This window comes from Theropithecus gelada, chromosome 11, assembly GCF_003255815.1.
Source record: "Theropithecus gelada isolate Dixy chromosome 11, Tgel_1.0, whole genome shotgun sequence".
NCBI classification, from domain to species: domain Eukaryota; kingdom Metazoa; phylum Chordata; class Mammalia; order Primates; family Cercopithecidae; genus Theropithecus; species Theropithecus gelada.
This window is the reverse complement of record NC_037679.1, coordinates 104,021,699-104,046,383: the sequence shown is the minus strand read 5'-3', so window position 1 is coordinate 104,046,383 and position 24,685 is coordinate 104,021,699. Positions and strand designations below refer to the sequence as shown.

The 24,685-nt window shown below is 42.5% G+C and overlaps 1 protein-coding gene across 7 annotated transcripts in view; it reads left to right on the top strand.

The window, feature by feature from the left end:
• Positions 1–2,837: 2,837 nt before the first annotated feature.
• WNK1 (WNK lysine deficient protein kinase 1) overlaps positions 2,838–24,685 on the top strand; it is a 156,765-nt gene continuing 134,917 nt past the window's right edge. For 6 of the 7 annotated variants that reach the window (XM_025401989.1, XM_025401988.1, XM_025401987.1 and 3 more), the window contains exon 1: positions 3,206–4,578. In XM_025401989.1, the coding sequence (XP_025257774.1) occupies positions 3,820–4,578 (759 nt within the window). In that variant the 5' untranslated portion in view covers positions 3,206–3,819. Of the gene's footprint in view, positions 4,579–24,685 lie in introns of all 7 variants that reach the window. The other variant, XM_025401983.1, reaches the window with a different exon arrangement.

Here is a 24,685-nt window from a genome sequence, read left to right as displayed (position 1 = left end):
ATGCTCTGAAGATGGGACAATTTTTTCCCCTACACTTCAAGAAGCAACTTTATGTATTAATATTATGCCACATTCAAAGTAAGGTAGATCTTGTGTGTTCAGGATATTTCAGTCACTGTCTAAATCAAAGGTGTCTCTTTCATTGCTAGCTAGTTACCAATGGCAGAAACCATGTAAACGAAAAATGTGAATGGATGGGAATAGAAAGAAACATGAATCAATCAATGTGAGAACATGAACAAGAACTAGAGAGAATAGAGAAATGGTGAGAGAGAATAACATACTTGTATCCTTGTGGAACCAAATGTCAGGAAGTCAAACCTCTGAGCTTAGTGCATTCATTGTATCCTGGTTTCTTTGTTACCTCTGTTTACAGTCACTTGATGTTTTATATGGAATACAGAGAGGTTGATTCTTTACTCGATAATTGAAACAACAGAGAAAGGAAAAGTACTATTAAGAATTATAGTAATGAGTAACAGAAAATATCATTTACTTGGAGATAGGTTGGTAAGCATTAAAAAGAACTGAGTGAGCCAGGATCAAGCCACTGGACTACAGCCTGGGTAACAGAATGAGACTTTTTCAAAAAAAAAAAAAAAAAAACTGAACAAAAAAGTGTTAGTAAAATGCGCACACTAAACAACATAACCTTTAAATCTAATCATTGTACGTAATGAGATTATATTCAACTTAAAATTGTATCTGTTTTCATTGTAAAGCTAACATTACACAAGTGGGAAAAGCTGTCTCCTAGGCAAGTGTGGTTCTAAGTCAACAGTTAATTAAATTACTTACAATGAATTTAGTTGTTCCTGGTTGAAAAGACATGTTGATAGGGCATGGTGATTATCAAGGGACTTGCGTCCAATGCAGTGTGGCCAAAGTTTCAGGGCTCAGTAAACAGGAACAGGCAATAATAAAATCCTTTAATAACCACTCACACAAAAATATCCTAATTTTTTTATGGTGCCAAAAGGGAACATTGTGATTTACTGATCTTCTTTTAACTTGCCAATTTGTAATTAGCTGCCTTTGTTTAAAATCAGACTATTTTTCCTCCTGAAGCAACAATTGGGCAAGTTTTATTTGACTCAAGAAGTATAATAAAAATGTATTTTACGGCCATTTCTTCCCTTGCTTACAGTAGGTTTACGGTTGGAAATACACTCTTAATTCCATTTACCATAATGAGATTATTTACCATTACCAACAGCAAACGAATGAAAGATACATTTTCTAGAGCAATGGAACACTAATATTTTAGTACTCTAGTTGTCCCTACTGAATTGGCATTTTAAAATGTTCACAACCTGTCAGCTTCATGAAACCTCACAATCATTGGCTTCAAACATTGTTGTAAACTTGAAAGGGTAGCTTGTGATAAACAACAAAAAAAAAAAAAAGAGAAAGAAAACAGCATTAACCATTTTATGTATCAGATGAATTAACATGAACTGCACGGCAAGAATTCTGCAGGTGGAGCTCATCCGAGAACTGTGCTAAGGAACCTCCTGCCGAGTTCCTCGCTGGCTGCTCGCTCGCAGCGTGGTCCTCGGCCCGGGACGCGCGCTTCCGAGCTGGTTCCGCAGCGGGCGCCCAAGAGAGGCGGCCGCGCCCGGACGCTCTGATGCGGTTGCGTACGTTTTCCGCGCTTCCCGCTCTCCACCGGTTGGACCGAGGCTTTTAAACGGCCATCTGCTCCCGAGTCCGGCCTCCTACTCCGTCTGGTGCCCCCTGGTGCTCGTCCCCTCCGCATCTTGAGGAGCTGCGAGGAGCACAGGGGTCCAGGGAGACAAGGATGCTTTCAAGAAAAACATGCCATGGCGGCGAGCCGCAGGGATCCACATTTCCCGGGCCCAGGGCCCTGGTAGACGTTGCATGTGGACACTGAGGAGCTCTGGAGAAAGAGGGGGTGTTGTTTCACGGAGCCACCCAGCAGAAGAAAGGTGGAAAATAAGTTTCAACCAACTACAAAGGCAGAAGTCAGCCCAGCCCCCCAAGTGTGGCCAAAGACCCATAGATCCGTAGACCTTATATTTTCTTGAATCCACCGCTCCCCCAACCCCCGCTTTTGTTATCTTTCAGGCAAAGCCAAGAGAGAGTTCACTAGGATCCCCGATTTCAGTCAGGCAGCCCTTTTTTGAGAGCCAGAATATCCGTGTCGGGCGGGAGCTGAGAATGTGGCCTTAATTGTTGAGGGGAGGAGGATGGAAGATAATCCTCCCTGTCTCCTCCTCCAATCCATGTAATCAATACTAATTTCATGCACCATCTTCACAAAGTTTCTTTTCCCCTCCTCCGACTCAGAACTCAGGCTCCGATTATCCGGCTTTACCCTTCCCCTCCACCCCCACAGCCCTGCAGTCACTCAACACTACTGCGGCTCTCTCCATTAAAGATGAACAACAGATCATTTTTCATTGCATGGCAACCCTAAGAGCTCTCTCGCTTAGCAGAGCATGATGGGAGTCTTTCCATCTCCCCCCCACCTTCCTTTTTTTTTTTTCCCTTTCCTTCCCTTCTTCCACAATTAATCCCTAAATAATGATTTTCCTAAGCTCGCGCGGACTTCAGGATGGGGTTGAGCGACCCGCGATGACGCTCCCATCAGCCTTTCAGAAGGGACGGTTTCTAAAGAAAACTACAACTCCCACGAGGCATCAGGCTACAGCAACCGCGAGGCATCACGGAAGTCGTAGGCACTTTTCTCCTAGGTCCCGTTCATCTCCTCCAACCCGTAAACTATAAGTCCCAAGGTGCCTCGGGGCTGGCACGCCTGCGCAAAACCCCGGAGCGAGGTGGGGGTGGGGCTGCCCCGGGCGGCGGGGGGCGGGATCCGAGCGGGCTGTGTGGAGGCTTCAGACTCCCGGCGCCATTTAGCGCAGAGTTTCCCGGGCGGACGCGGCTCCTCTCTCGGCCCCTCCGCACCCCCGTCTTCGGTGACAGAAGGCGCCTGGTGGGGGTGACTGCTCTTTTCTCTCCCTGTTCCCCCTCACCCAGTCCTCTAGGTCTCCTCTCCTCTTGCCTCAGAGAAGCAGCGGAGCTCGGGCCCCGCGGTGAGCGGCCCTCCCCTCCCCGCCGTTCCCTCCGCCGTCAGCCCCCGGCACCGGCCCGGGAGGAGGCGGGTTCGCCAGGCCCGGGGCGGGCGGGGAGGCCTCGGGGAAGGGGGGGCCCGCTCCTCAGGCGCCGAGGCTCCGAGGCTCCGGCCCTTCGCCTCGGGGCGATGGGCGACCTGTGAGGCCGGTCCCCATCGCGGGGGGCGCGTGTGGGAGGCGGCGGCCGCCGAGTGACCGGAGCCGGGCCGCGGCCTTCCCCGCTCGCCTCGGCCCCTCCCACTCCCTGCCCCGGGGCTGCCACCGCCCGGGCGTCGGACCTGGTCCCGTGCTCGCGGCGCCGCCGCCCTCTGGGCCTAGCCCGCCCGGCTCGGCGAGCGGGGCAGTGGGAGCCGCGTCCGCCGCATCCGCCTCGACTCGGTGCCGGCCCCGGGCCCTCCCCTCATGACTGCGGCGCCTCCGCTGCCGCCGCCCGCCCGGCCGCCGCTCGCCGCAGGATGGATGCGGACCGTGCGGCGCTAACCCCCGCGGCTCCGCTCCCGACTCGCCCGCCTTCGAGCCCTCCTCGCGAGCCGCAGCAGTCTCGGTGCCAGCGGCCCGCCTCGCCCTCGCTGCGGCCGGTCAGTGCTGAGTGAGGCGTCTCCGGGTCGGCGCGAACCCGCCCGGCCGCGGTGCCCTGCGGACCTCCGCGCGGGCGGCTCGGCCCCCACGCCCTTTCCATCCGCGACTCCGAGCCCGCTCGCCTCTCGCCAGCGAACCGACCATGTCTGGCGGCGCCGCGGAGAAGCAGAGCAGCACTCCCGGTTCCCTGTTCCTCTCGCCGCCGGCTCCTGTCCCCAAGAATGGCTCCAGCTCCGATTCCTCCGTGGGGGAGAAGCTGGGGGCCGCGGCCGCCGACGCCGGGACCGGCAGGACTGAGGAGTACCGGCGCCGCCGCCACACGATGGACAAGGACAGCCGCGGGGCGGCCGCCACCACCACCACCACCGAGCACCGCTTCTTCCGCCGGAGTGTCATCTGCGACTCCAATGCCACTGCGTTGGAGCTCCCCGGCCTCCCTCTTTCCCTCCCCCAGCCCGGCATCCCCGCGGTTGTCCCGCAGAGCGCCCCACCGGAGCCCCACCGGGAGGAGACCGTGGCCGCCACCGCCGCTTCTCAGGTAGCCCAGCAGCCTCCAGCCGCTGCCGCCCCTGGGGAACAGGCCGTCGCGGGCCCTGCCCCCTCGACTGTCCCCAGCAGTACCAGCAAAGACCGCCCAGTGTCCCAGCCGAGCCTTGTGGGGAGCAAAGAGGAGCCGCCGCCAGCGAGAAGTGGCAGCGGCGGCGGCAGCGCCAAGGAGCCGCAGGAGGAACGGAGCCAGCAGCAGGATGATATCGAAGAGCTGGAGACCAAGGCCGTGGGAATGTCCAACGATGGCCGCTTTCTCAAGTTCGACATCGAAATCGGCAGAGGCTCCTTTAAGACGGTCTACAAAGGTCTGGACACGGAAACCACTGTGGAAGTCGCCTGGTGTGAACTGCAGGTAAAGCCCCACCTACTTCTTTATTTGAAGGTCCTCTGGATCCCACATTTGGCTTGGCGAAGCCAGTTGATCGAGTTCACCCTTCACTTGGCATTCTCTAACTGTTGGACTCCGAGTGGGAGGGGGAGGTCAACTTTTGAAAGGGGTTGAAATTAGGAGAATGTGGAGCATGTGCCTCGGTGTTGGGATAGGATAAGAATTACTGGTAGCCAGAGGGATTTGCTACCGGGCAGGGGTGGTGAAGGTCATCTTAGTATAAACGAATTGTCTCCTGGTTTAGTGTCTGGCAGGGAACTTGGAATGAGTGGGGAAGTTGAAAGTACAGATGCTTCTTCCTCTGTGCGTTTCAGTCTCATCAGAGGCTCTGCAGTGATGAGCTGCCTCTGGGCGTAGAAGCGTGTTTCCATTCCTGAAATCAGGCTGTTCTTTTTAAATGAGAACGACCTTGTACTTTTGGATATATCTTACTTGATGGTTGCACAGGCATTTAGTATAAAATAAGTATTAAAAAAGACTCTTCTCTGCCCCTTTTGGATGAATGCCTTGGCAGTAGTGACGTGCAAATAAATGTTTGATGATGTTCTACCTAATGATGCTTAAGCCTTACAGTAGCAGCATTGCTCTGACATTGTTCGTTAAACTAACGTCTTTCAGCCCATTCACTATACAGCGAATAGTACAGGAGCCCATGCAAAATTGTGTAAGTGCTTTGAGAGTTGTAATGTCATCATCATTATTTTAATCTTATAAAATATTTTTAAGCTAAACTTTCCCAAGAGTCCAAAGGAGTCGCAGTACTTCCTTTTTTAACCTCTAGTGGTGTAAATAATGGTGTGTCATTCTGGTTGACTAGTACATTCTAGGTTTAAACAGCTGAGTTTGCGCTACTTGTTGCTTGACTAACTGAAGCAGCTTGCTTGAATGTTGCCCTGACTGGGCATAGGTGAACATAGGTTATTAGTAGGAGCAGGGTTATACTGAAGGAAAAAAGTCAGCCACATTATGCATACATAAAAAAATGTCATTAGACCAGCCTGATACAGGATATGAAAATAACTGAATGATCTTGGAACTTGTTTTATCTATGAACTAATATGTTAACATGTAACCCTTTGAATGTCAGGTTCCAAATAATTAAGGCCATATCAAATGTGAAATTAACACAGCATGTGGAAGTAAACTTAAAAACTAAGAAGTTCTTTACAAACATAATCATTTCTTAACTTTTACAGTTAATGATGTAGAACTTCTAAGGTAGTGTGAAATTAAAAGTACTCATTAATTTTATAGTATTTTAGAATTGGAAAGGTGACAGATCTTAAAAAAAAAAAAACAACGAAAACTATTCCTTTTCGTCAGTCATACTCAAAAAACTTAGTCTGGGCCACGCGCGGTGGCTCACGCCTGTAATCCCAGCACTTTGGGAAGCCAAGGCGGGTGGATCACGAGGTCAGGAGTTTGAGACCAGCCTGACCAACATAGCGAAACCCCGACTCTACTAAAAATACAAAAATTAGCCGGGTATGGTGGCACGCGCCTGTAATCCCAATACTTGGGAGGCTGAGGCAGGATAATAGCTTGAACCCGAGAGGCGGAGGTTGCAGTGAGTGGAGATCACACCATTGCACTGCAGCATGGTGACAGAGCGAGACTCTGTCTCAAAAACAAAAACAACTTATGTCTGATTCCTTTTGGTTTACAGGCAGAAATTTACAGAATTTACATTTCTTTCTTGTACTTTCGACGCCTATTGCTACTGATGCTGGAATTTTATTCTTCCATTATAGTTTTATATTTGAATAGGTGCTTTTTAACAATTTTTTTTTTTCCTTAACCGGTTACCTTACTTTTTTGAGACTAGACCCAATTACTTGTTGAGCACTTTATGAATTAATTTTGTTAGTTTTAATTATTTCACTTCTGAGACTTTTCAGAATGTGATGTGTGTTTTCCCTTTATCACCTGGAATTTTCTGATACTTTATTATCTTGGAACTGATAATACAGTGAAAAAAACTTAATTTGTCTAATATGATACAAACTTTGTTTAAGCTTCTCAGGTTTTCTTAGAACTGGTAGCTTTTTGGATTTTTAATTATCTAGGCATGGGCATGACTAAACTAAAGAAAATCTTATATTGCATATTATTTTTGAGTCATTTCCGGATTTGGCTGCAGAACTAGATGAATCCTAGCTTATTAAGTGGTACCTGATTTAGAAACTTCCATGTCATTTGTCTGTGCCTCTATAATTTTTTGTTTTGATTTTGAAAAGATTATCCTATCTGAAAAATCCTTTATAGCAGCAGTTAGGAAGTATTTTTGGTTTTTTGACCAGGACAGTTGCACTATATGCCTAATAAAGTATTCACTGGGTCAGTGTTTGAACTTTTATCTTTGGAGCCAAATTAAAGGACAAGCCCAAGGGATTACTAAAGCATTGGGAAGATAGAAACTTTTTCGCTAAATGTATCCTTTTAATATACACATATTTCTGAAGCAAGACAGGAGAATATTGTGTTAAGTTGTTGACTTAAAAATCTTAGTGTATTAAAACTGGAAGAAATCTTAGGTTATCCTGCCCAGCTATTTATTTGACAAATAAGAAAAGTGAAATCATAGAGCAGGTAAATAACTTGATTAGGTAGATGAAGAACAAAAGCTAGTTAGGATCTAATAATTTGGGAGATGATAAAGTATTTGTAGTCCAGTAGATGGCTAATAAGTAATTTCAAATGAAGCAATATTGTTTTGGTGTGGAAGTGGCTGTTGGATTTCTGGAGGAACCTGGTCCTATACCCATGGCAAATTTCAGGCTTCTGTTTTGGGTATTGATTTTCATCACTTCAAATTGAGATATAAATAGGCTTTCGTGGATGGGTGAATGTGGTATACAAATCAAGCTGTTTTCTGCCAAGCTTATTTTTTAGAGTCATGTTATACTATGCACTGCTCTTTAGTAAAACAAGCATCAATTCTTTTTTTTTTTCCCCCCCCCCCAAAAAAAAAGGAGACGGAGTCTTGGTCTATCTCCAGGCTAGAGTGCAGTGGCTCGATCTCAGCTCACTGCAACCGCCACCTCCTGGGTTCAAGCGATTCTCCTGCCTCAGCCTCCCAAGTAGCTGGGAATACAGGCGCCCACCACACCCAGCTAATTACAAGCATCAATTCTTAGTAAATAATACGTAGGTAATATTTTGACACCACAGGATCTTCAGTAATTACTGAGTTGTTTAAGATGCAGATTTCTTTACCTGGTTTTATTAGACAAGTAGTGCACCTTAATTTTAGTATTTGATTGTCTTGGTCAGAAAATACTACTGTTGGGCCTGACATTGATGCAGCCGGATGTGGTGGCTCATGCCTGTAATCCCAGCACTTTGGGAGGCCAAGGTGGGCGGATCACATGGTCAGGAGTTTGAGACCAGCCTGGCCAACATGGTGAAACCCCATCTCTACTAAAAATACCAAAATTAGCTGGGCGTGATCCGTGCACCTGTAATCCCAGCTACTCGGAAGGCTGAGGCAGGAGAATCGTTTGAACCCGGGAGGCGGAGGTTGAAGTGAGTCTAGATCGCGCCATTGCACTCCAACCTGGGTGAAAGGGCGAGACTCCGTTTCAAAAAAAAAAAAAGAAAGAAAGAAATAAAACATTGATGCACAGATTTAAGAATGATTTATTTTAAGCACCTTCCCCCCAAGTTGCCTTTGAAGAGTTCACATGATGCATTATATGTTGATGAGATTGTTTGCACATCTGCCTGAAAAGGGAGCAAATCATATTTTTGTCGAAGCTTCAATATACTTAACTGCTTACTTTTCTTTGTCTTTTATTAAGACTATATGTCATGAGTATATGACATTAATATTTTGTGAAAAGTTTAGCAGTGTTACAGAAATGGGATGTGGTTCTGTGATTAAGAAACCATAATTTATTTCTTTGCTATAGTTCTTAAAATATCTCATTGAACTGAATCTCTCTATTTGAATGTTGGTGATTTTTTTCCCTCTTTTTAAATTTGTGCCACATTCCTTATTTTTTAGGATGAGAATCAGCATAACTCTCCATCTCAGGGAATAGTTTTTGGAGTTTGTTCTTAAATCCTCAAAGTCAGTGATTAGGAGTATTGGCAAAATTTTTTCTCTTACCTTTTTTCTGACCCATGGTAACACAGTCTGAGAAGTAATCTGCAAACCTGGGAAGAGGTTGTTTTTGTGTAAAACAAACTAGGAATCTATTGTTGCTTGGTGACAATTCATTTCTTGACATTCAAATTCATTTAAAATTCATCTTATTCCACCAGCAGCTTATCAAAGAAATTCAAAAAAATAAAAAATATATGTATATAAATATAAATAAAATACATCTTAGTTCGTCCCTATGGAAACATTCAATTAAAACTGGGCTCTCGTTTTCAGAAATCATCCTAAACCTGTTATTTGGGTTTTCTGGTAGTTTTTACACTTTTTTAGATAAAGCTGTAAAAGCAGCAAGAGTAGCTATACTCAATTATCGTTTCTGAAAATATTTAGCATACTATGAAATAATTCATAATTATAATTAGTACACCTTTGCTATACCAGTTCTGTAAATTATGTTGATAATTTAAATTATATATTTAGTAACTTGTATTTGAGTTTTTTCTTTTGTTTGTTCGTTTTTTGAGACAAAGTCTCAATCTGTCGCCCAGGCTAGAGTACAGTGGCTCGATCTCGGCTCACTGCAACCTCCACCTCCCAGGTTCAAGTGATTCTCCTGCCTCAGCCTCCGGAGTAGCTAGGATTACAGGTGCCCGCCACCACGCCTGGCTAATTTTTGTGTTTTTAGTAGAGACGGGGTTTCACCATGTTGGCCAGGCTGGTCTTGAACACCTGACCTCGTGATCTGCCCGCCTTGGCCTCCCAAAGCGCTGGGATTACAGGCTTGAGCCACTGTGCCCAGATGTTTTGTTTTGTTTTAAAACCTGGTCTGCAGGAATAGGTAAGACTTAGCGTGACCTCAGTTTATGTTTGAAGAGGCCATTTTTCTGCCTTGTAACATAGTAGTTAAGAACTAGATTGCCTGGATTCAATAAGCAAGTTTTGTGCTACAGTTTCCTGTCTGTAAAATGGGTGTAAAAAAGAGCACCCACTTTATAGAGTTGTGCTGATTAAATGAATGAACATATATAAAACATGTAGGACAGGGCCTGCCACATAAATATTAACTATGATGATGCAGCATCTTTTTTAGGATGTCCTTTTGAGGGAATCTGTGAAGATTTTGTTTGTTTATATTTATGCTTGAAACATCATATAGCAAAACTTAACTACTATTCTTGGAGGAGGAGGAAAGCAGGTATTGACCTTTATGTACTGGTGCTTTTAAATTCCTTAGCTTTACCTGGCCTTTCCTAATATTCTAATTCTGTGACCCATCACCCAAATGCCAACCTTTCTGAACTGCTTATTTTCAGAATCTGCTAAGTTCCTTGTCTCATCATCTTTGCATGAATCTGGAAAGCAGATTTTCTTTTGGTGGATCTCATATATAATTCTTACAGTATTTATTTATCATATTGAAATTGTTATATACTTTGTCTAATCCATTAGTCTTTAGAAAGTTCACTATGGTGTAATAGAATACTATACAATGAAAAGGAGCACCAAGGCAGAACCCTTGAGTTCTAGATTACCCAATTTTCTGACCTTGAGTAAGGAACTTAATCTGTAATGCTCATTTATTAGCGATATGTCTTACTGATTTAGGATTGTTGAAGATCAACTGAAATACTATGTGAAAGTACTTTGAAAAATGTTAAGTGTTATATAAAATATAACAAAGGATACTTAAATATTCATTTAGAAGGCTATAAGTTGTCACCTGTTACAAATGGAATGTATTAAACTTAGTTGGATTTGGGGAGCTTTTTGCTTTGTCAACTTAATTTCTCAAATCTTAAAAGGGGAGCTTTTCAGTTTGAAGAGAAATTGTCAGAAGCTCTTAATATTTTGTTTGGAAGAGGATTATGCCTTTGACAGGTAGCAGACTTAATTTTATATGTAGGTTTTTTGTTGTTGTTGTTGTTGTTGTTTTGATGGGGTCTCACTCTGTCGCCCAGGCTGGAGTACAATGGCGTGATCTTGGGATCTTGGCTCACTGAAACCTCCACCTCCTGCGTTCAAGTGATTCTCCTGCCTCAGCCTCCAGTGTAGCTGGGATTGCAGGCACCCACCACCACACCCGGCTAATTATTTATTTATTTATTTATTTATTTATTTGTATTTTTAGTAGAGACAGTTTCACTGTGTTGGACAGGCTGGTCTCAAACTCCTGACCTCAGGTGATCCTCTTGCCTTGGCCTCTCAAAGTGCTGGGATTACAGGTGTGATCCATCGTTCCTGGCCTATATGTAGTTTTTAAAAGATTGGTTACTTGTACTTTTTACATAAGAGGAAAAGCATCAGTAAGCTGTGGTTTTGTGACCAACTTAATTGATCATATAATATCTCCACCTTCATTTATCTTAATTTAGATTTTTCAGGTGGGGTTTCATAAATAATTTACTTTTTAGTGTTGTGACTTGAATCTTGGCCTTGCCAAATTACCATATTAAATACATTATGCTAAATGAATGTGTTGAATGATTTTTTTAGAAGAGAGTCCTCAGATAAGCTGTTAGTCATTACAAGCAAATAATTTTCTCAGGAATGTAAGAATTCTTAAGAAATTTAACAGTTTGAATTTAGGAGTGTTTGGAAATTTGCTTGTTAAAATCATCATACTCAGGTTAGTTAAGAAAAAGCATACTGTCTTTCCTGTAGATACCTTTTGTGCAACTGAGGTTCACCTTCTCAGAGACAGTATTATTTTTGTCAGTATATACGTGATAGATGGTCTAGTTAATCAAACACACACTAATGTATAAACCAAACAGTGAGAGATGAAATTAATTAGTGAATCAAATTATTAATGTGCACATTCTCTATTACTAGATAGAGATTAACAGATTTCTTGGGATAAGATCATTTTCATGGCTAAGAGTTTTGAGCTATATAACCTGATATATCTATCTTTATGTGGGTAATCTCCTTACATGGACTGGTAGATTATTGTGGATTAAGGTAAATTGGGAAATGCAACAGATTTATCTCTTTAACATGCTAAAGAGTTACTAGGTATCATTGTCGTATTAAAATGTTCTTTGAACTCTTCATACTGCTCCTCCCACACACAGTCATTCCTCAGTATACATAGGAGATTGGTTCCAGACAGCCCCCACCACAGGGTACCAAAATTCACGAATGCACAAGTCTCTTAAATAAAATGGTGTATTTTCATATAACCTACAGTAGTACATCCTCCTGTATAGTTTATTTTTTTAATTTAATTTTTTTTTTTGAAACTGAGTCTTGCCCTGTCGCCCAGGCTGGAGTGCAGTGGCACAATCTCAGCTCACTGCTACCTCTGCCTCCTGGGTTCAAGTGATTGTCATTCCTCAGCCTCCTGAGTAGCTGGGATTACAGGCACATCCCAGCATGCCTGGCTAATTTTTGTATTTTTAGTAGAGATGGGGTTTCACCATGTTGGCCAGGCTGGTTTGGAACTCCTGACCTTAAGTGATCCGTCTGCCTCTGCCTCCCAAAATGCTGAGATTACAGGTGTGGCTCCTCACATATAGTTTAAATCATCGCTAAATTACTTGTAATGCCTAATACAATGTAAGTGCTATGTAAATAGTTTTTATACTGTAGTGTTTTAAAATTCATGTTGTTTTTTATTATTGAGTTTTGTTACTGTTTTTTTTCCCCCAATATTTTCATCTGCAGTTAGTTGAATCCATGGATGCAGAACCTGTGGATATGGAACCTGAGGATGTAGAGGGCGGACTGTTCTTATGTATAGAAAGTAGAGAGTAACTGGCCGGGCGCGGTGGCTCAAGCCTGTAATCCCAGCACTTTGGGAGGCCGAGACGGGCGGATCACGAGGTCAGGAGATCGAGACTATCCTGGCTAACACGGTGAAACCCCGTCTCTACTAAAAAAATACAAAAAACTAGCCGGACGAAGTGGCGGGCGCCTGTAGTGCCAGCTACTCGGGAGGCTGAGGCAGGAGAATAGCTAAACCTGGGAGGCGGAGCTTGCAGTGAGCTGAGATCCGGCCACTGCACTCCAGCCTGGGCAACAGAGCAAGACTCCGTCTCAAAAAAAAAAAAAAAAAAGAAGAGAGTAACTGAAGAGTTGAGTTTTAAACAGAGAAATTAATTGGTTAGATTTGCATAGCAGTAATTGTCCAAGAATGGATTAAAGGCATACAGGGGGAAGTGTAGAGATTCCAGTAGTCCCCTCTCTTCTTCTTAGGGAATAATGATTATTTTTTTTCTCCTGCTTTTCTTTTTTCTTTTTTTTTTTTTTTTTTGAGACAGAGTTTTGCTCTTGTTGCCCAGCTGGAGCGCAGTGGCGCAATCTCGGCTCACCACAATCTTTGCCTCCCAGGTTCAAGGGATTCTACTACCTCAGCCTCCCGAGTAGCTGGAATTACAGGAAGGCGCCACCATGCCCGGCTAATTTTGTATTTTTAGTAGAGATGAGGTTTCTCCATGTTGGTCAGGCTGGTCTCCAACTCCTGACCTCAGGTGATCCACCAGCCTCGGCCTCCCAAAGTGCTGGAATTACAGGCATGAGCCACCACTCCTGGTCCATATTTTTATTTTTTGATTCTGTTTTCTTTGCGGTTTGCAAGACCCCCCAGTGGATACCTGAAGCTACAGACACTACTGAACCCTATGCATACTGTGCATTTTCCATCCCATAACCCATTCGACTAAGTGACTAAAGGACGAGATGGGTGGGTGGCATTAACAGTGTGAATATGCTGAACAAAGGGATGATACGTGTCCCATTCATGATTTCATCACACTACTCAGAATGGCACACAATTTAAAAGTTATGAATTGTTGGCCAGGCATGGTGGTTCACGCTTGTAATCCCAACACTTTGGGAGGCCGAGGCTAGTGGATAACCTGAGGTCAGAACTTTGAGACCATCCTAGTCAACATGGTAAAACCCTGTCTCTACTGAAAATACAAAAAAAACTAGCTGGGCATGGTGATACGTGCCTGTAATCTCAGCTACTTGGGAGGTTGAGGCAGGAGAATCACTTAAACCCAGGAGGTAGAGGTTGCAGTGAGCCAAGATTGCGCCATTGCACTCCATCCTGGGCGACAAAAGGGAAACTCCATCTCAAAAAAAAAAAAAAAGTTATGAATTGTTTATTTCTGGAATTTTCCATTTAATATTTTTGGATGGTGGGAAGTGAAGCATCAAGTAAGGGAGGGCTACTCTAGTTAGGGTATGAATGTGAGATTTTTAGGACCTAAACTAGGGAGATAATAGAAGGAATAGAACATTTAAATATTTAGGAGATAAAATATTTAGGGTTTAGTGATTAATTGGTGTTTGGAGGAAAAATGAAGCATGGTTAAGAGGTTAGGGGTTGATAGTGCTGTCAACTGAGGGAGAAAAATCAAAGGTTTTTTTTTAAGTTTTAAGATTTTTTGTTTTTTAGATGGGAGGAGGTATGGAGATGTATTCAGTTGGACATGTTGAGTTTGAGATTCTTGTGAAATCTCCAGGAGGAAGTTCAATAGGCAGTTGGATATATTACTGAAACTTGAAGATGAGGCCTGAGATGGAGATAAAAGCTAATGATTCCCAAAAACGTATGTATTAGTTGTAGCTGGAATAATGGAAGTAAATGAGATAAGCTAGGGAGAGGATATAAAGTTACAGAAAAATTAGAGAGGGGGAGAGGGAAGAATAATGGTCCTTAGGCAAAATAGTAACAATTACCAAGGGAATAAAATTTCAGGAAAATAATACATAAGAGAAGTTCTGTTTTCACAGTAGTAATTATGGAGAATGAAGTTAACAGGTAGTAAAGAAGTGTAGTAGTTAGGCTGTTGAAATTGTTGCACTTGGCTATTAAGAAATCATTAACCGGGCACAGTGGCTCACGCCTGTAATCCCAGCACTTTGGGAGGCTGAGGTGGGCGGATCACCTGAGGTCAGGAGTTGGAGACCAGCCTGACCAACATGGAGAAACCCCGTCTCTACTAAAAATACAAAAATCAGCTGGGCCGGTGGCACATGCCTATAATCCCAACTACTCGGCAGGCTGAGGCAGGAGAATCGCTTGAACCCGAGAGGTGGAGGTTGTGGTGAGCCGAGATCACAGCATTGCACTCCAGCCTGGGCCACAAGAGTGAAACTCCGTCTCAAAAAAGAAAAAAAGAAATCATTAACATTCACACTGAGAAACTGCCCTGACAAAAAGAAATTTTAAAAAAAGTCATTAACAATTAAATTTAAGGTTGCCTAAGTAAGGGGGAGGTTGAATAAGAGAGAAGCACATAAATACATGTAAGTCACTGGTAATGCCCTAGATTTCTGCACTGTTCACTATCTAATACAGTATCCACCAGCCTCATGTGGCTATTTCCCTCTTGCCGCCCAGGCTGGAGTGCAGTGGCGTGATCTCAGCTCACTGTAACCTCTGCCTCGTAGGTTCAAGCATTCTGCCTCAGCCTCCTGAGTAGCTGGGATTACAGGCACGTGCCACCATGCCCAGCTAATTTTGTATTTTTAGTAGAGACGAGGTTTTGCCATGTTGGCCAGGCTGGTCTGGAACTCCTGAGCTCAGGTGATCCACCCACCTCAGTCTTCCAAAGTGCTGAGATTACAGGTGTGAGCCACTGTATCCAGCCTTTATGTGGCTATCAAATTTAAATGAATTAAAATGACATTTTTAAAACTTAATTTTCTTGTACTAGCCACATTTCGAGTGCTCAGTGACAACATGTGGCTACAATATTGAATTGCACAGATAAATAACATTTTCAGGCTGGGCATGGTGGCTTATACCTGTAATCTCAACACTTTGGAAGGCTGAGGCAGGAGGATTTCTTGAGCCCAGGGGTTACAAGACCAGTCTGGGCAACATAGCAAGACCCTGTCTCTACAAAAAATTAAAAAATTAGCTGGGCCTGGTGGTGTGCATCTGTAGTCCCAGCTACTTTAAGAGACTGAGCTGGGTGGCTTGCTTGAGCTGGGGAGGTCAGGGCTGCAGTGAGGCTTGATCATGCCACTTGCACTTCAGCCTGGGTGACAGAGCTATGACCCTGTCTCAAAAACAATTTTTTTTTTAATCATTGCAGAAAATTCTTTTGGAATGCACTGTATCAGATCTTGGGTCAAGTTGTGCTTTTTAAAAATATAACTATATCAAGACTGGGCATGGCAGCTCATACTTCTAATCTTAGCACTTTTGGGAGGCTGAGCTGAGAGCATTGCTTGAGGCCAGGAGTTTAAGACTAGCTGGGACAATGTAGCAAGATGTGAGTCTCCAAAAATTTTTTTTTTTTTTTTTTTTGAGACAGAGTTTCGCTCTTTTTGCCCAGGCTGGGGTGCAATGGCGCGATCTCGGCTCACTGCAACCTCCGCCTCCTGGGTTCAAGCGATTCTCCTGCCTCAGCCTCCCAAGTAGCTGGGATTACAGGCATGTGCCACCACCCCGGCTAACTTTGTATTTTTAGTAGAGACGGGGTTTCTCCACGTTGGTCAGGCTGGTCTTGAACTCCCGACCTCAGGTGATCCACCTGCCTCGGCCTCCCAAAGTGCTGGGATTACAAGCGTGAGCCACCACGCCCAGCCTGCAAAAAATTTTAAAAATAAAAATAACTTTATCCAAAAAGTTCAACTTTAACCATAAAGTTCATCCCTTTAAAGTATATAGAGTGTTATTTTTAGAACTGAAGTTACACATTTAAATATGTATACTCTATTAATAAAGAAAAAATAGTTATTTTTTTGGAAAATGTACAAAGGATGTTATTACAAACATACATGCAGAATTAATAAAAGTTAACTATATGTCATAGTTACTGAATATTTGGTGACCTTACAGTTTCAGAAGAGGGGAAAATTTGCAGTGGCTTTAATGAGTGGACGAGAGGAAGTTTAGAAAGTATAGACAATAAGTGTAGGCTGGGGTGAGGGTTGAAAAATTACACATTGGGTACAATGTTCACTATTTGGGTGATAAGGTTAAGTAACTAGAAACCCTAACCTCACCATTATGCAGTATATCCATGTAGCAAACTTGTACATGTACCCCCTGAATCCATAATAAAATATATGTATGTAAATAAAAATTAAAAAATAAAACCATGAACAAAATAAGTGTAGGCCATTTCTTCTGGTAATTTTGAACGAATAAGATCAGGGAAGGTTGGGTAAGTAGAAAGCACGGTCAAGGATGAGATGAATAGATGAGCTGGAAAAGGTCTTTAAAAGTTGAAGCATTGAACTGTAATGTTTTGTCTGCTTTTGTATCATAAGTCTGTTCCAAGCCAATTACTGCTTTAGCTTTGATTATTCCTTTTTTTTTTTTTTTTTGAGACAGTCTCGCTCTGTCGCCCAGGCTGGAGTGCAGTAACGCAATCTCGACTCACTGCAACCTCTGCCTTCTGGGTTCAAGTGATTCTTCTACCTCAGCCTCCGGAGTAGCTGGGACTACAGGCGCGCACCACCACACCCGGCTAATTTTTGTATTTTTAGTAGAGAAGGGGTTTCACCATGTTGGTCAGGCTGGTCTCAAAGTCCTGACCTCGTGATCCACCCGCCTTGGCCTCCCACAGTGCTGGTATTACAGGCTTGAACCACCACGCCTGGCCGGGTTGATAGGGGTTTTCAGCCTTACCTACACATGCAAATCTCCTTTCCCTCTGTAATCCCCAAATTTAGACCAATTCTCTGTCCTTCAAGGTGAGTTGCCTTACTCTGTGGATTCAGGTGAGGGAAACTTTTCTGCCAGTTTATGTCATTGAAGTACATGGAAGTTTATCAGGGAATTTCTAATAATAGTAAACTTAAAATGGAAGGCCTTGGAGTTGCAGTTGTTTACCAGAAGAGTTTTTGGCATTTTTTGCATACTTCCACACACCTCTTAACTCCCTTCCTAATATTATTGATAGAGACAGCTTTTTATCAAGTCACACATAGAATCTGCTACTCCCTTTCAATTCATGTCTGTTTGCTTCAATGACGTAACAGAAGGACCACTCTAGGTGGCTCCTTTCTACCTAGACATGCTCTTTTCTACCTAGACAAAAAAAGCCACCAGCATTAATACATGGTAAACTATCAACTCAAATATTTGTTCTGCCTACCCAGGCACCCTACTACATAGAGGGGCTAGTTTAGGTTTTAGTTTGGTGACAAATTGTTTGTGTTGCATTGTATCAGGTTTTTGTTTGTTTGTTTGTTTTTGAGGCAGAGTCTCTCTCTGTCCAGGCCCAGGCTGGAGTGCAGTGGAGAGATACATTGGCTCACTGCAACCTCCCTTTCCCGGGTTCAGGCGATTATCGTTCCTCAACCTCCCGAGTAGCTGGGATTACAGGCGCCTGCAACCACGCCCAGCTAATTTTTGTATTTTTAGTAGAGATGGGGTTTCACCATGTTGGCCAGGCTGGTCTAGAACTCCTGACCTCAAGTGATCTGCCCTCCTTGGCCTCCCAAAGTGCTGGGATTACAGGCGTGAGGTACCATGCCCAGCCTGCTTGTATCAGTTTCTTTATGTCTCCACAGATTTTTTTTGTTTTCATGGACATGAGTGGGGAGCATAGATGATCATCCTCTGGCGAAAGCATAGTTTGATTTCTGTGATGAGAGTCTTGACCATATTCTGTCCCTCTTAGAAGGGCAGAATTGAAACTGCCATATTACCCATAAATATCACTATTACAGGCTTTCACAAATTTACTGAATGTGCATTTGGTGTGAATACCTCATTAATGTTTTAAACATCTACCATTCTTATTCTCTTAATGAGTAAAGTTGACTTCTTCAACAACCAGTACTTAGCTAAATATTACACAATACAATTTTTCCCTTTCTTCATGTAATGGATGTAGTAATTTTTTTTTTTTTTTTGAGACGGAGTCTTGCTCTGTCACCAGGCTGGAGTGCAGTGGTGCAATCTCGGCTCACTGCAACCTCTGCTTCCCAGGTTCAAGCAATTCTCCTGCCTCAGCCTCCCGAGTAGCTGGGATTACAGGCACGCATCACCACACCCGGCTAATTTTTTTTTTGTATTTTAGTAGAGACAGGGTTTCACCATGTCAGCCAGGCTGGTCTTAAACTCCTGACCTCGTGATCCACCCACCTCAGCCTCCCAAAGTGCTGGGATTATAGGCGTGAGCCACCATGCCCAGCCTGGATGTAGTGATATTTAAAGAACAGACTTTAAAAAAACTCTTCACTGTGAAATACTTTCAAACATAACAGTTGTCCCAGATTTGGCTAGAAGCTACCTTCCGTTTCCTTTTTTTTTTTTTTTTTTTTTTGAGACAGAGTCTAACTCTGTCACCCAGGCTGAAGGTACCATCTTTGCTCACTGCAATCTCTGCCTCCTGGGTTCAAGTGGTTCTCATGCCTCAGCCTCCCAAATTGCTGGGATTACAGGCGCATGCCACCATGACCGGCTAGTTTTTGTGTTTTTGGTAGAGACAGATTTCGCCATGTTAGCCAGGCTGGTCTCAGACTCCTGACTGACCTTAAGTAATCCCGTCTCAGCCTCCGAAAGTGCTGGGATTATAGGTGTGAGCCACCATGCCTGGCCCCTTCTGCGTCCTGGTTGTTAACATGTCCCTACCATTTTTTGATGACATCCTTACTTTCTGTACAAGATGTTCTCAGTTTATTTTATTATTTCCCCACCCCAGTCCTGCGCCAGCCATTTCTCCTAGAGCCCTGGTTCTTTTTGTTGTAGAAAGGTGTTCAGAAAAATATGGGTGCCAGGTGTGCTCGGCTACTGGGCCTGTTTTCGGTGAAGAATTAGTGTCTTAGTTCATTTGCGCTACTATTAACATAATATATAAAGAACAGAAGTATGTTTCCTCGCAGTTCTGTAGGCCTAGAAGTCCAAGCAAGACACTGGCATCATGAGTTACTTGGGAAGTTGAGGGCTTTCTTGCCACATGCTCACATGGCAGAGGGGCCTGAGGGCAAGAGAGTGTGAACCCACACTCAAAAGCCCTTTTTACAGCTGCATTAATTCATTCATGGAGGCAGAGCCCCACTTCCGAAAACACTGTTGCATTGGGGATTAAATTTCTTTTTTCTTTTTTTCTTTTTGAGATGGAGTGTCACTCTTGGTGCCCAGGCTGGAGTGCAATGGTGTGATCTCAGCTCACCGCAACCTCCGCCTCCCGGGTTCAAGCGATTCTTCTGCCTCAGCCTCCCCGAGTAGCTGGCATTACAGGCATGCGCCACCACACCTGGCTAATTTTGTATTTTTAGTGGAGATGGAGTTTCTCCATGTTGGTCAGGCTGGTCTCAAACTCCTGACCTCAGGTGATCTACCTGCCTCGGCCTCCCAGTGTGCTGGGATTATAGGTGTGAGCCACTGCGCCTGGCCCGGGATTAAGTTTCTGATGCATGAATTTGGTGGGGAGGAAGCATTTAGACTGTAGCAGTTAGGAAATATTTATAAGTAAGCATGTGTGTTTTGGATTTTGAAAATTTAGTATAAAAAAGAAAAACATTTGTTTCCAAAAAATTGGATTACATACTGAAATGATGATGTTTAGGTATATTTGTTAAATATATTAATCTGTTTCTTTTTACATTTTTAATGTAACTACTAGAAAATTAAATTGCATTTAGCTCACATTATGTTTCTGTTGACCATTGCTAATTTAGACTATTCTATTAAAATGCTGTGAAAGTTGATGCTACAGTAAGTTTACTACTTCCTTTTAAAAATATCTTAACACCTTCCTTTTTGTGGTTTCTTGCATTAGCATCTTTTACAAGCCATAATTCTTTGCTGTTGCTGAATACAGAAATTTGGAGTTTTAAACTCTTAGTGGTTTGTGATGTTTTTAATACCAGATTGTTAAGAAAATTAGAATCCTCATCCTTTAAAATATTATCTTTTGTTCTTTGCCAGTATGTCCAGTAATCAGAAATGGCATTTCTTTATGGCTTTGTTCTTTGAGTACTTTAGTCGTTGTTAAGAGAATACTACAAGTGTTTACTGTAAATATCTTGAAATATTTGGTAAATATTTTGGTTTATTTCAGATAAACTGCTAGTGTGTGTTTGGAATACATTAAATGCGTAAACTTACGACTTTATATTCTTTTCTTTTTTTTTTTTGGAGACGGAGTCTCGCTCTGTCGCCCAGGCTGGAGTGCAGTGATGTGATCTCGGCTCACTGCAACCTCTGCCTGCTGGGTTCAAGCGACTCTCCTGCCTCCACCTCCTGAGTAGCTGGGACTACAGGCACGTGCCACCACGCCCGGCTAATTTTTTGTATTTTTAGTAGAGATGAGGTTTCACCGTGTTAACCAGGATGGTCTTGGTCTCCTGTCCTGACCTTGTGATCCGCCCACCTCGGCCTCCCAAGGTGCTGGGATGACAGGCGTGAGCCACTGTGCCCGGCGCTTTATATTCTTTAGTAATTTCTGGCCATTGTGGCTCCTTAAGCTTGTTAATTAATTTAGTGTCCATATTCATATCTTAATGATACTGAGAAATGGTTTCAATTGGTTTTTGGTGTCTGGCTCTTGCTTATGAAAGATAAACTGTTTGTAGTTCAGCTATTTATTAGCATTGAGTTTTTCTAGAAGAGTTAAATTTTTTTGTTTTTGAGATAGGGTCTTGTTCTGCCTCCTGGGTTCAAGTGATTCTCCTGACTCAGCCTCCTGAGTAGCTGGGATTACAGGGGTGGGCCACCACGCCCAGCTAATTTTTGTATTTTTAGTAGAGACGGGGTTTCACCATATTGGCCCGGTTGATCTCGAACTCCTGACCTCAGGTGATCTGCCCGCCTCGGCCTCCCAAAGTGTTGGGATTACAGGCGTGAGCCAGTGCACCCAGCCTTAACTGATTTATTTTAATAAAGTTGTAATGTATTTGAGGTGGCAAGACCATTCTCTTCAAACTGTTGATGGTAATTTTTTAAAATTATTTTTTATTTTTAGACTGGGTTACACACTGTCACCCAGGCTGGTCTTGAACTCCTAGGTTCAAATAATCCTCCTGTCTCAGCCTCCTAAGTATTGGGATTACAGGCTTGAGAAACCCTCTTAATTTAATGACTACAGAAGCTTACTTTCTTTTTGCATAAGGGCCTTTGATAGTCATTGTTTATGGCTACAAATTAATTTGATTTTGACTAAATTATCTGAGTTATAAATTTCTTTTATTTCCACCTTTGTTATTGTAACCATCCTTAAATCATACACAAAAAAGATGCTTTAAAAAATTAGTAAAACACTCTCATTATAAAAGTTAGGAAATTAGAGGAGGAAAAAAGAAATAAAAAACCACCTGCAGTCAGTACCTTTATCCAGAGATAAGCATTGTTACTATGTATGACATACTGGTTTCTGTGTGTTTGAACTCTGTTTTTATAGTTATCATTATATTGTATGGTTGTACAGTTTGCCTGTTTTACCACATAGCAAAAGCATTTTCCCATTTAAGAATTTGAGGTTTTTAGATTAAAAAACAGCAAAATATTTTTACACAGTAATCATAATGGGTGTGTGTGTGTGTATGTATATGTGTGTGTATGTACGTATAGGGGTGTGTGTATGTGTATGTATATATGTATGCCACCATACAGCAACGTAATTATGTGTATACATATGTATGCACACACATAGTTATGTTGCTGTGTGGTGGCATAATTTGCTAGATTTGCCGTAGAGGAAAACCATTTCCCACGTTAAAATTTTGAAGTTATGTATAAAAAACACTTGAATTATTGAGTACATATTATTTTTTTAATTCTCAGTAAGAGAAAATTAGAATGTTTGTCCCACAGATGCAAACATTTAGTTAGAACTAAATCTAGTAAATTGATCATTAATACATTTGATCACTCTGAACAGAAGTTATAGAAGTCATGGTTGATATATTACAAAGCTAAATTAGTCTTCTCACTTCCAGCCTTTGTTCAGAGATTTGCAAGAAAGTGCATTTACTGCTTCGCATATAATTTGGGGTATTATCAGAACATTATAATTCAGTAGTTTGTTTTTAGAACAGTGGTACTGTGTGGTTCAGAAATTTGTAAAAGCCAAGTGTTAGGGGCTTGAATAACATTACATTGAACGTTCTTTGAGGAGCCTGGCGCAGTGGCTCACACCTGTAATCCAGCACTTTGGGAGGCCAAGGCGGGCGGATCACCTGAGGTCAGGAGTTCAAGACCAGCCTAACCAAGATGGAGAAACCCCGTCTCTGCTAAAAATACAAAATTAGCTGGGCATGGTGGCACATGCCTGTAATCCCAGCCACTCGGGAGGCTGAGGCAGGAGAATTGCTTGAACCCAGGAGGCGGAGGTTGCGGTGAGCCGAGGTTGTGGTGAACCGAGATCGCGCCATTACATATTCCAGCCTGGGCAACAAGAGCAAAACTCCGTCTCAAAAAAAAAAAAGTTCTTTGAGGAAGTTTAGTTTCGTATATTGACTAAGCTATAGGAGGAAAAGCCTTAGTGTGCCTTTTCTACTTCCTACCCTCTCAAGATATCCTAAGTCGGCTTCCTTTATTTAAACTGTTAAATCTACTCTAGAGCATACCAAAGATATTTTGAAAATATAGGAAATTCTTAATGCATTTAAAAGGAACTACTTCCCAGTCAGTTTTTTCCCATCATAGAAGTAATGTATACTCAGAGATATCTTAGGAAATAAGGAAAAATAAAAACCAAAATAACCCCACTGAAGTTTCATCAAAAAAGACAATGTCGATATATGATTTAGAATGTTTGCCTGTTCCCTTTCATGATGGATTTTAAAATTTATTCACCAAATGTTTATTGTACTCCTATGTGCTTAAGGCTGTCTTAGGTAGCAAATAGAGAAAAAATTCTGCCTTCGTGAAACTTATGTTTTAGTGGGATCATAGATGTGTGTTTGCAATTTTATATCCTGAAAATTTTATAATTCAGTGTAACATAAGAATTAGTATAAATATTTTTAATAGCTGCTTGACAGTTCCTTATGTGCATATACCGTAATTTCCTTTGTTTCCCTGCAGTGTTAGGTATTGTTATTTTTTCTATTGTAAATATAGTGGGCGAGGGTCTTACTCCACAGGGTTGTAACCATGAAATAATATTTTATGAAAACCAAATTTAATCTGTGTTGTATCCTTACCTAATTGAATTAGCCATTATTTCCCTGTACAAATCCTCCTCCCCCATATCCTTGGTGAGCCTGATACATTCTATCAGGAAAGGGCTTTTCTCCGGTCTTTCACCTACACCGCTTGTCATTGACATGCCCGTTTATGTAAGTCTGGAAGGTTTCTTTAAGGCCTTGTTACAGAGAATATTGGGTAATAGGATCTTTGCATAATGTTCCAAAGGAAAGTTTTTACCATTATTGTCTCTCCATTGTCCTCCCTTCTCCCTGCAGCTCACAAGGAGGATGAGTGTATTGATCTTATCTGGATGAATCCTCTAATCCCTTCCTTTCCTTCAGCATCTACCTCTCAAACTCCATTCTCATCCCCTCCCTCTTGAATATAATCCAACCAAACTCCTTTGTTTGGGCCTGGACTTTATCAGACAGAAGCCAGCTGAGGAGACTGTCTTCTAATTGTTGGTTCTAAAACAACAGTCTTGAGGCTAGAGGCCCACAAGGGCTTGGAACAGGAGAAGGGAATTTACCTACTTAGCCTTGTGAGCAAAACACCAATACCTCAGATTTCACTGTTTAGAGCTATTTTCTTAGGATTAAATTTCAGAAATGGAATTACTGGTTCTAAGGGCATGAACATTTAAATACTTTCAATTCATTGTAAGATTGTTTTCCAAAAGAGTTATATAGATTTTCAGTGACCCAAGTGAGAGTTATTTTACTAACCCTATTTATCAATACTATTAAATATTTCATAAACTATAGTTTATGTCTGCAGAACTTTCCCCCATATGCTTTGATAATAATAACTAATTGTATTTCCTCTTTTGTCTTTTGGTGTATTTTTGCCTTCAGGTGCTTTTCTCCCCTAACCAGTTTTCATAAGTTCCTTATATCAGAATGAATCCTTTTATA